The 14,723-nt window shown below is 35.6% G+C and overlaps 1 protein-coding gene across 2 annotated transcripts; it reads left to right on the plus strand.

Annotated features, from left to right (window-relative positions):
* The first annotated feature begins 532 nt into the window (after nucleotides 1–532).
* On the plus strand, nucleotides 533–10,837 carry LOC132643518 (UDP-galactose/UDP-glucose transporter 5B). 2 transcript variants are annotated; one of them, XM_060359948.1, is made up of 11 exons: nucleotides 546–929; nucleotides 3,994–4,107; nucleotides 4,296–4,388; nucleotides 4,500–4,565; nucleotides 5,321–5,419; nucleotides 7,406–7,485; nucleotides 8,606–8,718; nucleotides 9,591–9,679; nucleotides 9,851–9,937; nucleotides 10,023–10,091; nucleotides 10,173–10,837. In XM_060359948.1, exons 1-11 carry the CDS (start codon nucleotides 834–836, stop codon nucleotides 10,299–10,301), a joined length of 1,035 nt encoding a protein of 344 aa, XP_060215931.1. In that variant the 5' UTR covers nucleotides 546–833; the 3' UTR covers nucleotides 10,302–10,837. The 2 variants fall into 2 exon arrangements, with proteins under 2 accessions (XP_060215932.1, XP_060215931.1); XM_060359949.1 differs by lacking the exon at nucleotides 3,994–4,107 and having other exon boundaries at nucleotides 533–929.
* The last annotated feature ends 3,886 nt before the right edge of the window (nucleotides 10,838–14,723 follow it).

Genomic DNA, 14,723 nt, shown 5'->3' on the forward strand with positions numbered 1-14,723 from the left:
TTACTTACAAATTCTAAACATACATGTTTCGGGATATTTTTTTAAGGCTAGCTCAATATAATTTTTTTTCGACGATCTTTAGTAGTGACTTTTGATCAAAGTCGCCACAAGTAATCCCGGTCTTTTTGTAGTGAATCTTTTAGTGACGACTTTTCGATCTTTTGTCTGATTTTTTCTTTTGTAGCGAATGAGCCGCTAGACTAGAGCTTTGCAATCAGGGGCGGATTTAGAGGGTGCCCAGGGTGTTCACCGGAACACTCTCGGCAAAAAATTTCATTAGATATATAGTGTAGATTTTCTGTGATTATGCACATATATTAACTTTGGAATACTTTGAACCAATGCAAAATGTTAGATCAAGTGGTCTAGGGTGTTGAAAATTTCCTCAAGCGTCCTAGGTTCGATTTCCAGGAACATTAATATTTTTTTATATGGTTAGCTTTTGTTATTTTTTTCGAACTGTATGAGTAAAAATTAAACAAAAAAGTCCTCATTTTGGTGGCAAATGCAAACCCAGTCCAGAGCTACATCACGCTCCTCATAATGTCGTCACTAAATTAGTAGGTGGCATCCATCTGACGTGCCCTCACACTCTCACAACTTTACAGAATAAAAAAGTAGCAAAATTATTACTAGTACTGTATTAGTAGTTAAAAAAGGAAACAAAAAAAGAGGAAAGCGTAAACTTACCGGCGATTGCCCTGACGATCTTCATATTAAAATAAAAATAAATCTCCCTCTTCCCTTCAACCTTCAAACTTGTTGAAATACTGAGCTGTAGCAAAAGAAATTATTAGGGTTAATTTGTTTTTGATAAATAGAGGTGGTGGGATATGGCGGAGCCACCGTTGAAGGAGAACAAGTTAGCCAAAGGAACTTTTGCGGTGGTTGGAATCATGTCTACTCTCGTCATTTATGGCATTTTACAGGTATGTGTGATGGAATACAATGTGTGTTTTGTTGATTAATGTTAAGTTTGTTTCAATGTTTTGACTTTACACGGAGATTAAGAAAGTAAAATTGTGGTGTTAAACTAAAGATAGGTGGAATGTACCAAAATGCACTTCCAATCTCTATAGTTGGCCTCCACGCGCCTATTGTTGATTGGGAACAAATATTTGACCAACTCAACATCGAGGTGTGTTTTAATACAAAAGGGAGCGATAGATAGTTTAGGTAGGTAAATGGAACAATGAATAGTTTGAGATATGAAAGTCGTAAAAAAGTAATAGAGTTTAGGTGTGTTTTTGACCATGAACTCTTAATACAGGGAAACACAGTTACAAGAACTTGTATGTGTTATACGTCTCTCTAGCTTTAGAGAAGGGCTTACTTGACGTATTGCTTGATTAGGTGAAGCTAATATGACAGTTGAAGAGTTTATGAGTAAACATTTTAGTGATTGTATGCTGCCTAAAAGAAAACGAGGAGAAACAATTATAAAGTTTGATATTTATCTATTTCATACTTGAAAAGAAACAAGGAAAAGTAACTGCCTTTATGATGTGTGTGGAGAAGTGCAGAAAGCTCTTGCCGCTTGCCTTGAAGTTGGTAAAGATAGAATTTTTGAATGTTTCTTTTGCAGTTTGGGAAAAAGGGTAAAGGAAAAAGCAGATTTAGTATTTAAGATAAAAGAAGTGTATAGTTTCTTGTCTGATGGGCTTTTGATTTGTTAATACTCAGGCATTTGAATGAACACTTGCCATTTCAAACGAAAAAAAAAAAACTAAGACATTTGAATGTTTATTTGTAATGCATGAGTCTCTTTGATTCATTTGCTTGGCTGGGTGTTTGAATGATTAAGGTTGAGCTTTTTATAACTTCTTCTCTTATGACTAGTTTTCAGCTGCTATGATATTTTGATCTTCTATGAACCGAGACAAGTTATTGTATTCTTTTGTGTGATAGAATGGGATAAGTGAACATTCCTATTTAATATTGTGAGTTCCAAGGTGAGATTTATTCTGAAATTGTGCGAAACTGCAATTAATGTTTGTTGTATTCAAGATTTGTGCTTATGGTGAGGACCCTAATAATTTAACAGGGAAAGCCATAAGATATGAAGATCACCTAGGACATGCACGGTTATAAAGAACTTTTCTTTTGATGAGGAAGTAATATTACAGCAAAGGAGGGGATGACTCACAATACATGAAGTATACATGCCAACTCATTTAACAAAATAAATAATGAAATCCCTCCAAAAAACTCGCCGAATCACCTATACTTGTTAGTATAGTTTGAGCTGTTTCACTTTCTTCATCTTTCTCCATACGTATTTTTTGGATTGTACTACATTATCAACCATTTATGTTTTCAGAGACAAGATTTCATAGCTTACGATCAAAAGAAAGTATTTCATACCGTGAGCGCTTTTTTGGTAGATTTTTGCTAAAATTAAGCTATTGAAATTACCATCACAAGATATGCAAAGACGTTTCATTGAGGGAAGTTATTCTCTCTTCAGACTAGTCTATAGAGTATGTGAGTGGAACTACCAGGAAAAATCCTGAGGTCATGGCTCTTCCCTTTAGCTTGATATTCTTGTGTTATCCGATATCAACAATGTCCCATTCTATATGGCCACTTTGGTGCTGGACATGATAACACACAAGTGTAAATATGAGATCCGTGATGGACATGGTCAACTCACATCTGGTTTTATGGCTTTTGCGACTAAATTAGCATACACAGTGTGGAAGCTCCTTAGAGGAAAAGGAGAGAAGGTGGAGAAGAAAACAACATAAGTTTGTTTTTAGCAGGCCAAAGAAACGAATATGCACAAAAGAAAAACTTAAGTTATTATTGTAGAGTATTTTCGTGCTGATGTCTAATAAATTGATGCATATTCTAGGTGTCATTCAGCACGTGTTCTTAATTTAATGGCCTGGGCAACAAGAACCTTGACATAGAGTTCATCTATGAGCTGGTACCTGACTCCATTTATAATTGTGTCATTTATGGTGTAGTCAGTTGACTCCAGCATAGCCCGTGCCTAGATAATAGAGAAGGCTATTGTAGGTTGCTGGCTAGCATGAAAATAGTCCAAGTATGATGAATTTTCTATACTTGGATATAGAAATCTCATCTGGTCAACCTCAGCTAGTTTGGGGTTGACGTAGTTGATTAATTGATACAGATATTGTATATCATTCAGTGGGGCCACATCTTGCGATAGCGCTGAGTCTCTTCAGGCAGCTTACAGATAATATTAACAAAACAAATCAGTAAATCATACATTCTCGCGAACAGTTATCTTCTACAGTCCAGTCTCGCAGAAGTTGAAGCAAACCTACATGATTTCATACAGTAACTTGATGCCATGAATTTTTCTCGACCCTGCTAGGGGTAACTGTTTAGTGTCTACGCATTTAATAACAGTCTATGGATTTTCCATTAGTTAATTAAGAACTCAATTTTCTTAAAGTATCTACTGTAAGTTTAAGGCACTATCATATGGCTCATGGTTTGTCTTTTCTGTTCAGTATGGTGGATAGTGGGTACTAAAGACTAATGACCTTTTTATCTCTCTGCACAATTTGTTGCGTTGTTTGTCCTTTGGACACATTATAGAGTTTTGCTTATAGTTTAACTAGATAAACTAGAGACTCACAGTACCTTGTAAAAAACAAGCTGTTGATGATGAAAGCTATCGAACCCCCCCCCCCCCCCCCCCCCCCTCTTCCCCCTTTTTCTCTTCTATCAAGGCCTCTTTCGTAAGTGAAATTAGGTTTAATCTAAAAGGAAATCTCCGTAGCCAAGCATATGCTCGTTTCCGTCTTCTTCTTCTTCTTCTTCTTCTTTTTTTTTTTTTTTTCAATTTCCTTCTGTAGCTTCATTAGTGCCTGTTTAACCATCTGCCTATATATATGTTCGGCTCTACTTGACACTTTTGTCCATTATGTACTGGTAAAATAAAACATCTTTGCTTCTCATATTTACAATAATAGGTATTTTTTAACTTTAACATGGTGGTGGGATTTGTAACTGCAGGAAAAGATCATGCGAGTTCCCTACGGGCCGAGTAAAGAATATTTTTCATACTCATTGTTTCTTGTCTTTTGCAATCGGATTACCACCTCTGCTGTCTCTGCTGGAGTTTTACTGGTAGTGGAATGATTCCCGGCTTAGTTCATCTACTTTCTATTGTGTATTAAGAGCAAAAGCCTTATATAGCACTGCAAATATTCTTCCGCATTCTCTAACCCGATGTACTTGTTATTCCTAGGAATCTTGTAAGAACATTTAACATTTTGCTCCGTTCATTATTTGATGTTTATTTTTTTATTTTTCAGGCAAGTAAGAAGGCATTGGACCCGGTAGCTCCACTTTATAAATATGGTGTTGTTTCTGTTTCTAACATCCTTACAACTACTTGTCAGTATGAGGTAAACTAAGAACATTTTGAGAAGAAATTGAAAAATGACTTAAAGCGTTAGAAGATTTATCAAGTTGTTATATAACGAACCACTGGCTTTTTTGATGAATTCTTGCTTCAGGCTCTCAAGTACGTTAGCTTTCCTGTTCAAACCCTGGCAAAATGTGCGAAAATGATACCTGTAATGGTAAGTTGTTGCTGGATAGATTGTTGTAATTGCTTAGTAACTACTGCATGCAATTCCTCATTCCTCTTGGGCTGGACTTCTCTAGTATATGCATGAATAAAGCTCTATCACATGTGTTTGAGTTGTGGTATTGCTATTTTTAGGCTTAGCTTTGGCATTTTGTTTGGAACTAATCACAGCCATGATATCATATTAGTCTACTTTGCATTTATTATTTCTAGAATCTTACTCAATTCTTATGGAAATCCAATTGTCTGGTTGAAAATTGTGTTAACTGAAGTTCATTGCAACACTAAAACTACTGGGATTTGCTAGGTTGTGTGTCAACAAACAACAACAGCTTATCCAGTGTCTTCCCACAACTGGGATCTAGGGAGGGTGGGGTGTACGCAGACCTTACCGATACTTTGTGTGAGCTAGAGAGACTGTTTCTAGTAGACCCTCGGCTTGTGTGTCATTTTAGATATATAAAGTAAACCAAGAACCCTTTGCCCCCGATACTGAAAAAGTCTCTTTGTATAATCTTCTATAAGGCATCTGATAATTGGATGTCATCTTTTTTTTTTTTTTTTTTTGATGACATGGGAATCCACAGCCGCTACCCTTCGGGTGCGCACAGGGTAAAACCAGCTTCTGTGCAATAGGATAATTGGATGTCATCTTGCTTGCAATGTTCTTGTGTAGACAGATTGTAAATTATTTAACTGTCCTTTCTAGTTGATGTCGTTTTCTCTTTAACTTTTGTGCTGATGCAGATCTGGGGTGCTATCATTATGCAAAAGAAGTACCAAGGATATGACTATCTTGTGGCGTTCCTAGTAACCCTGGGTTGTTCCTTATTTATTCTGTATCAGGTAATTACTAATATCTTGTTTGAATTGCCTGTTGGATATTATAAATTGCTACTTTCTCAAATTATGTCAAGAATCATTTTCAGAATACATCAAACATCCATAAATGATGTTTGCTTGTCGAACAAAATCTTTGATAAATGATGTGTATTTGATGTCACAGCCATGGTATCATTTTCATCAATTACTGCAACTTTCTTCGATTATGTTTGAGAACTGCTGAATGATCTCATGCTTTTCCATGTTCGCTCAGTACAAAACACTAAAAATCTTAAACCAATTTAAGATGATGATGCATCAGTTGACTGTTGATGTGGTCTCTGAAGCTGTTGGAAAGTCCAGTGATTGGATTGGATACATAAATATCAATAAACTCAAGTTTCAGAGCGTAGTCTTTTTTCCTATTAACCATGAAATTACCTAGAAGAACCAAACCCTAAATTGAATCTTCCCTGAAGCTAAACTTCTTGTTCCCACTATTGACAAACCTCACCATGGTGCCCAATGCTCCCTTTTCGGTTGAGCACAAGGGACATCCAAGTTGAAAATGTCAAGGCCTTAGTTTTCTGGCTGTCCAGAAGAGAGTGCAAGCAAACATGTTATGGTTGAGCCCTTGAGTCTTTCATAAATAACTGAGTTTCACAACCAAAGAGTCATGACGTCCAAGTATCCCATCAATACTATTAACTAGCTGAGATCCATGCTCTTTGATATTGCGGGCTTTCGTTGAGTACAGCGTCTCTTAAACTATGATTTCACTAGCTTCTTGGGGGAAACAGTCATTTTCTTGTTTAGGTATGGTGTTACTTTATCATTTGTAATGTCAACAATCAATATATTGAAGTTTTCATACTGTTTCCTTGAATTTAGTCCCAGAAGTTTGTCAATGTGAACTCACATAGAACTTGTCTTAATTAGAAGGTATAATGGCCTTACTTGGGAAAGGCAACTTTTATTTTAGGAACTGAAATATTATAGATAGTGTTGTATTGTTTGTTTTTCAATTCTAGAATATACTTCTTATTTACGACTTCCAACAATACAGAGATATATAGCATCCCTGTTCAAAGAACACATGCAATGGCCCACCGTGGAATGGTTGTAGCTCTAGATGATGGGTCAGATTTTTGTTCACAGAGATCATCTAACTAAATTTTCTAGTTGTTATTCTTTGCAAGCTATATCAAACTTCTGAGGCAGTTTTGTACTATACCTCCCTAAAACTCTGCGATAATGGGTAGTTCTTTGTCTCCATCTTTTAGAATGACTGAAAACTGCGCAGGGATCAATTTGGAAAAGCTAAAGGGGATGCTGCGGTTTATCTTGTTAATTTGTGTCACCTAAACCATTCATTGTATATAATTACCAGCACAGGACAGGTTTTCGTAGTTTTTACTGATTCTCCAAAAATGATAGATGCTCACTAAAGAGATTCATGTTTTTGTATAATTTTGGAGCGCTAACGATTCACCCACTTGTTGAGAGGACTGGATTAATTTTGTAGAAAGAAGCTCCAGCTTGCAGAATTCTTTAATGATGTGTACTTCCTGTTACTGGTTAATCCCATTTTTCCAGTTAAATTAATACAACTACTAGGCCTCAGTCCACAACAAGTTGGGGTCGGCCGTATGATTCCCCAGTTCTTCATTTAAGCTTATTGTTATATTATATAATAAATAGCAATAACAATAATAATAATAATTAATAATAATAATAATAGTAATATATTTTATTATTATTATTAGAAGTTCTCCAACGGGTCTAAAACCTATCCTCAACTAGTAGATATCACCTATATAGATCTTTTTCTTCTATTGTGCCCTATCTTTAGCTAAGTCTACATTGATATCAAGGACTTGTTAGTCATCGATGGATAGAATTTTGTTTCTGATAGCCATGCTTTTATTTGATTTGCTAAGTTCTGGACTTACATTAGCTTCACGATTAGTCCACTTGGTAATACTTTTGCCATTTTGTGTTTGGTTTTAGGCTGCAGGTGACATCAGTCCCTTCAACAGAGGAAGGGAAAGCACAGTCTGGGGAGTTTCTTTGATGATAGGCTATCTTGGGTATGGATTATAACTCACATAATCTTCCAGCATTTTAAACCTTTAGTCATTGGATTAACTAAATGCTACACAACTCAATTTGCTTAGCGTCAAGACTTGTTTCCTCAAGAAGATTCAGTACCTGATGTTGTAGAAAATTGGCTTTCAACTTACCATCTCATTGTGTGAATTTGACTGATATTTGAGCATTGAAATGCTATGTACTGTTCGCTTCTCTTTTCCTTGCTCACTGCATCATCTCAATTATTCTGTAAGATCACCAAAAGAATGATCGACTGAATACTGTTCTAACACATACTACATCACAATCTTAACTGCCCCCCCCCCCCCCCCCCCCCAAAAAAAAAAAAAAAAAAAAAATCCTGTAATACTTTGACAAAATTACTGAACTATCAAATAGAAAGTCATGGTATTTACATCAGCTTTTGTTAGTTTGGCTGTTTAGAAATTGTATTTGATATCATATTTACTTATTGACCATTCTCAAACTTATTACATGTCTTTACCCCACCGATAGGATAATTCTACTTTTCTGATGTTGTGGCCCAACCCTCAAAGCCCTAATTAATTGGTTAACTGTAGAATTGTGACAACACCTGAGCGAAATGGAATGGTCAATATCATGGTTCTCCACCCCTTGCTCCGCCCAAGTGCAAATGTAAGAAAGATTATTTGGTGCTGGTTAGAATGAAAGATTTTGATGTTAACTGGAAAGTGGAAAATAAAATAAATATTAGCATATTGTAGTTTCCATGAGTTACATATATATCAAATACTCACAACAACTACATTTACATAATTTTACATTAGAAAGAAAGTATACTTTTCGCAACTTTCTCATTCTTCAATTTTGTTACCTCTTTCCCCTGCCTTTTCTTGTGTAATATTTCAATGGAAGACATTTTTTTTATTTTTTTTTGAATGAATACCAATATGCTTCTGATGTTTTACGCAGGATGTATTGTTGCTTTTTTTTTCTTTTTCATTTTAGGTTGTTGGGATAGTTATCTATTAAAGGGGCAACACCACATTGTTATCCTCCCTACGAAATTGAATTTTGTTAGTGTCTGGATATATTTCTGGGATGTTCACAAGCTTTATCAGTCATCTGATCTCACAGGTTTGATGGCTTTACGAGTACATTCCAGGATAAACTTTTTAAAGGCTATGATATGGAAATACACAATCAAATATTCTATACAACAGCCTGTTCGTGTCTTCTTAGTTTCATCGGTAAGATCTCTCACTTATTGACGCGGGTAGCAAGCCTTTGCAACTATGAAATACAATGCCATTTCAATAAAGCCTTGAGTTTCATGTCTTCTTAGTTTCATCCGTGAGATTTCATTTATTGGAATCGAGTAACACGCCTTTGCAACTATTGGATACATTTCCATTTAAGAAAAAACCTTTGCAACTATTGTGTGTGTAGTTGGTGGACATTTGAGAGATTCCTTTACATTTCCAGAAGATAATAATGCTGAACCATTCAGTTGTTTCAAATGTCTTTTCACTGAGCATGATATATCCAATTCTTTACAGTCTATACCTGTCTGTACGTTTTTATTGTGCACCATGGCAGGGAAGGGTGTGGCTCTTACTTTTAGGTACCTCATTGTGGTTATGTTTTTACATAAGAATCTTTAACGTTATAATGATTTTTAAATTTTGTCACAGAAAAACTGTCAAACACAATGCTGATTGGTTAGCTTTCAAGCTTCAGTATGTTTGGCTTTGAATTAGTTGTGAAAGCAAAAGATTTTGAGTATTGATATCATTTGCACTCAATTAATTTTCCAAAATTATTTCGAAAACATATTTGCTATAAGGATTTATTATGCACTTTTGTTTACGTGATTGTGGATTAAACTCTGGCAGAGACATCTGACCCCCTGCGGGCTACTGGTTATATCTAATTATATGCCTGCTTTCCTGCTATTTAGTTATAATTAGTTTTTACTACAGGTACTAGTGCTCAAATTAAGTAGTGTTATTTGCTTATGATGTCCTCTTGATGCCACGCTTCATATTACTTCGGATGTTTATTTATGTTATAGTCCAATGACTAGATATTAACTGGACTATGTTCTCTGATTCGCATGCAGGTCTAGTTTTGCAAGGCAATCTTCTCATGGCAATAGATTTTGTATCCCGCCATCATGATTGTTTCTTTGATATTGCTCTGCTAACAACTGTAAGTTGTTCCTGTAGAAGTTGATTTGCTTAAACAGCTATCCTGCTTTCACAAGTATCTGTGCTGCCAAACTTGCTGTCACTTAAAGATGCATATCAAGAAGCCAACTCCTCTTTACTTTTGGAATGGAAAAATTCGGAGGACGGAACTGATATCGTGTTCTCATTGCAGGTAGCGACTGCAAGTCAATTTTTTATTTCTTACACAATCCGCACATTTGGTGCTCTAACATTTGCAACCATAATGACCACAAGACAGGTATTAAGAAATAGTTTGAGAGTTTTGAAGTTTTTGTCTTCTTCCTGCTAAACTAAAACTGTGGCGCCTAATTCAATTTGTGTAGTTGGTGAGCATTTTGCTTTCATGCTTGTGGTTTGCCCATCCTTTGAGCTGGGAGCAATGCATTGGAGCTGTAAGCATCAACTTAGCTCTGTTGGTTTTTGTAAGCTGAAAGTTCTTTACTTAAGTGCTCTAATTTGATTTCTTTTTTCAGGTTATCGTCTTTGGATCCCTTTATGCAAGAAGCTTCTTGAAGACTAAACAGAAGCCATCATCATTGGAGACTAAACAGAAGCCGTCATCATTGGAGATGCCTGAAACTAAAGCCCCAGGTCCTTCATAAGGAAATCTATCTCAAAATAACTTGTGACCTTTGGAATAAGTGAATTGAAATAGCTCTCTGCAACTTCAAAGCTGATCGGAGAAAGATGTAATTAAACTAGGCATGAATGGGATTGCTATTCTTTAAAATTCCAGATGGAAGGCTAGCTTGCTGGTTATTGCATAACAACGTGCATATAATGGCCATATGCAATCGAGCAAGATTTTGACGAGCCTTCATCAACTGTCAAATTACAGCCTCACTAAGCAATAGAAGTTCTATGATCTTTTGTTCACTTAACCATGGACTTCCTTTTCCCCATTTTTTGGAATTTCAAAAGAATGTAACAGATGGTTAGCGGTTCTCTCTTTTTAGGAATTTGGAACTATACAAATAGACATAAGAAATGTATGAGTTGTCTTGTGGCTCTAACCTTTTTCAACTCTAACACAATATCAGGAGGTGGGTTTTACTGGGACTTCATCTACGTAAGCAACGTGTAAATGTTATGTTGTGGAACATGACATGTTTTGCATATCAAGTTGAAGAATTGTACATTTGGAACTGTCATAGTAAGGGAAAAATTGAGGAAATATACTACAGATTGCTTCTAAAATTCTGAATGGCGAAGAAGCAAGAAGAGCTTCATGATGTTTGTTCTAACGCTTGAACAGTCGTGTGGTTGATGACATGAAAATGGGGACATTAAGCTTATGGAATTCATGGTAAAGGACTTTAGGGGAGATTTCCCTTTCTTTTGTGTGAATAAGTTGTGAAGAGTTTAACCATAAAATAACCCCTTAATCAGCTTATCAAATAAGTGGAAGATTCATTAAACTGTGAAACCCTGTCATAGTGTGATGTGCTTCCAATACCAATATTGGGGTGCAAATTAAAAAAAGAGAACAGACCTAGCGCACGGGTAACTGGTATGCTATTAGTGAAAGCAAATCAGAAAGAAAGAACAAATGAGCCTGATTGAGTCAGTTGATTGAAAGTAGCTTGAACATTATTAGATGCTGAAAAGTATTTTTTGATGTTGAAAATGGTTTATAAATAAGCTCTTGTATTTTTGGCTTGTAATTGATTCTAACCAGTAAATGTGTTTGGTAAAAAATTGTCGATATCCTTAAATTTATTTACAGAAATTATAAATTAAAAAGTAATTATTATATTATTATTTTACTACTATTAATAAGAGAAAGTGAGGTGCTTCGGGTTAAAGTGAATTTACGGAAAAATCATACCATTTCAATTTATTCCACTTTAGTCATAAAGGGTTTTAGTTAAGGGAAAAGGGTCAAAAATACCCCTCTACTTTGAAAAAAAGGCTAAAAATATCCCCCGAACTTATTTTGGATAAAAAATACCCCTCCCGTCCTTAAAGTTTTCAAATATACCCTTGTCTTGATGAAAATTATCTCCCAAAATAACCCGAAATTATTTTTTAAATCCGCTCCATCATTTAAACCCTATCCAACTAAATAATAACCCATAAGATCCCTCAATTCCCTCAAACTTCATACCTACATATTGGGGGAATAAGGGGATCTTATGGGCTATTATTTAGTTGGGTCGGGTTTAAATAATAGAGCGGGTTTAAAAAAGAATTTCGGGTTATTTGGGGGGATAATTTCCGTCAAGACAGGGGTATATTTGAAAACTTTAAGGATGAGAGGGGTATTTTTGACCCAAAATAAGTTCGGAGGATATTTTTAGCCCTTTTTCTAAAGTAGAGGGGTATTTTTAACCCTTTTCCCTTTAGTAAATTCATAGATGAAGTAAAACTTCGAAATTTTTACTGAAGGTGACTTTTAAGTTTTGAAATTACTAGAGGTGACTTGTAGGGACCACATCAAGTCAAAATGGGGTTGAAAATGTATTTTTCCAAACTTGTTAATCTTTTATAAAATACAAAAAAGACCCCAAACCATTTAATTCAACCCCCCATTTATTTCAAACTCAACATCGGTCCATATCAAATCCCACAGCTTTCATTCAAAACACACGACCGATCAACTGCTCCTTCAAACTTTCAAACCCACGAACTGATCTCAACTGCTAAATGTGCTTCTTGAAACCATCGTCAACCTCTTTACAAGCAAAATCAACGAACTGCTGCTCTCCATTTCTCTCAGGTAAAATCGCTCAACTTTTTCTTCTTTTAAAGTTAGGGTTTTGAAATCAAAGTGAGAAAATGATGATTTTGGTCAGAGAAGAAGAAGAATAACATGGGTTTGTTTGCAATGTTGTTTATTTTGTTGTTCAATGCTTGAGAAACCCTTACTTGCTGTATTTGTTCGAGTTGTTGGGGTTTGTATGTTTGTAAATAGTATATGTGGTTGTGAAATTCTGGTTTTTGGTGTTGTTTGTGTTCTTTCTCTCCTTAGGAGTTCGAAAAAAGGGCTTGTTAGGCTTGACAAAACCCGTATTTGCTCTATTTGTTCCACTTGTTGGGGTTTCTATGTTGTGAAATAGTGTATGTGGTTGTGAAATTATGATTTTTGGTACTGTTTGTGTTCTTGTTCTCCTTGGGGTTTCGAAAAAAGGGTTTGATTTTTTTTTGAATTTTTTCCAACAACTGAGTAAGTTGTTGCAGCAATTTCAGCACTTGTTTGACAGTTGAGGTTGGTTTATTTTGTTTAACTTGTGATGGTTGTGTGTTTGTAGTGAAACAAATGTTTTTTCTGGTTCAAAAGTTAGGGTTTTGAAATAAAAGTACGAAAAGGATGAATTTTGGTTAAAGAAGAAAAGGAAGAACATGGGCAGGGTGTCTATTCAATGCTGTGTATTTTATTCAATTTTTTACTGTTGTGTGTTTGTAATACACTGATATTGCCCCTTGATAGTGAAATAGATGTTGTTGTCCTGTTGTTGTCCTTGTAAGGCTTAGGAAAAAGGGCCTTGCCTTTTTATTTTTATTTTTACCCAACAGCTGAGTAATCTGTTGCCACAGATTTCTAATCTGTTGGTAAAAACCCAAACAGTTGCTGAGGTTGTTGCAGCAAGTGAATATGTTGTTGCAACAGATTTAAAATCTGTTGAAAATTGTTAAAACAGTTGCTGAGGAAGCTGCAGCAATTGTTCTGATGGTTTCCAACAGATTTGTCTATTGGAACAACTTAATCATATGTTCCAACAACTTTACCAGTTGTTGCAACAGATTATCCATCTGTTGGAAATAATCAATACAATTGCTGAGGAAGCTGCAACAACTGTATTGATATTTTCCAACAAATGTATAATCTGTTGCAACAACTTATGAAGTTGTTGGAACATATGATGGAGTTGTTTCAATATATTACACACTTGTTGCAATATATGCTTCAGCTGTTGTAAAAATTCATTATTTGTTTACTTTAAATGGTGCGCAAATCAATTGAAAGTGTTTTTGCTTATCTCATGTGTGCAGATAAAATGCCTTCACGAAAAAGAAAAGGGGAGGAATCATCTACAGTTAGTAAAAGAGCTAAGGGGGCATCATTAGATGATCTTGCTGAAGAGGCAAATATTCTTTTTGAACAAACTGCTGAACAGGAAACCTCTCAAGTAGGAGTTTCTGGCCAAGAAAGTAAAGAAGATCAAGTAGATGAACAAGATAAAGAAGAAGAACAAGAAAATTTTAAAGAAGAAGAAGAAGAAGCAGAAGAAAGAAAAGAAGATAAAGAAAAAGAAAGAGAAGAAGAAGAAGAAGAAGAAGAAGAAGATGATGTAAATAATGATGACAATGAAGAGGATAAAACTGCATCTTTTGAAAGGTCGACGACCGGGGCTGTTGATTCTTCTATTGGGACTGATATTGACAGACCTTCCACTGATGAAGTTGTCAAAACTTTCAGTATTGAAAAGTTCCGTATGCAGATGCCGATGGATAAACTAGGTGATTTGAATGGTGATCTTGTTGTAAAATCAATCATAGCCAAGCCTTTTGATTACTTTAGAAACATACTTCAAGAGGATGACTTGCCTGGGGACAACAATGCAAGGTTTCAAATGACCATTGTGTATGGTCTTCTCAAACGAAGAAATATTTGCAGCAAAACTAATGAGATATGGATAAACTGTTGCGGCATGCCAGTTTGTTTTGGCATCAAGGAGTTTGCCATAATCACCGGACTGAGGTGTTATGCTCCTTCTCAGCCTCTTCCTACAGTTACATTAAAGAAGGGAGCCAAGACACCCAAGTCATCCAAGGGAGCTAAAACACCTAAGTCATCCAAAGCAGCCAAGAAAGGCAAAGCCAAGGTTGATGATGATTTGGATTTAGTGGATGTTGTTGGAAAGAGCTACAAGGTAGCAGATTTGCTAGCAGACTTGAAGTCAGAAACTATGTCAAGAAAGCACAAGGAGTCATTGTGCTTAGTTTGGTTTGTGAATTCTATTCTTTGGGCAAAGGATGTAAAGAATAATATAGAACTTGGTTTGATTAAACTCTTGGAGGAT

The sequence above is a fragment of the Lycium barbarum genome, chromosome 6 (assembly GCF_019175385.1).
Source record: "Lycium barbarum isolate Lr01 chromosome 6, ASM1917538v2, whole genome shotgun sequence".
In the NCBI taxonomy this organism is placed as follows: Eukaryota; Viridiplantae; Streptophyta; class Magnoliopsida; order Solanales; family Solanaceae; genus Lycium; species Lycium barbarum.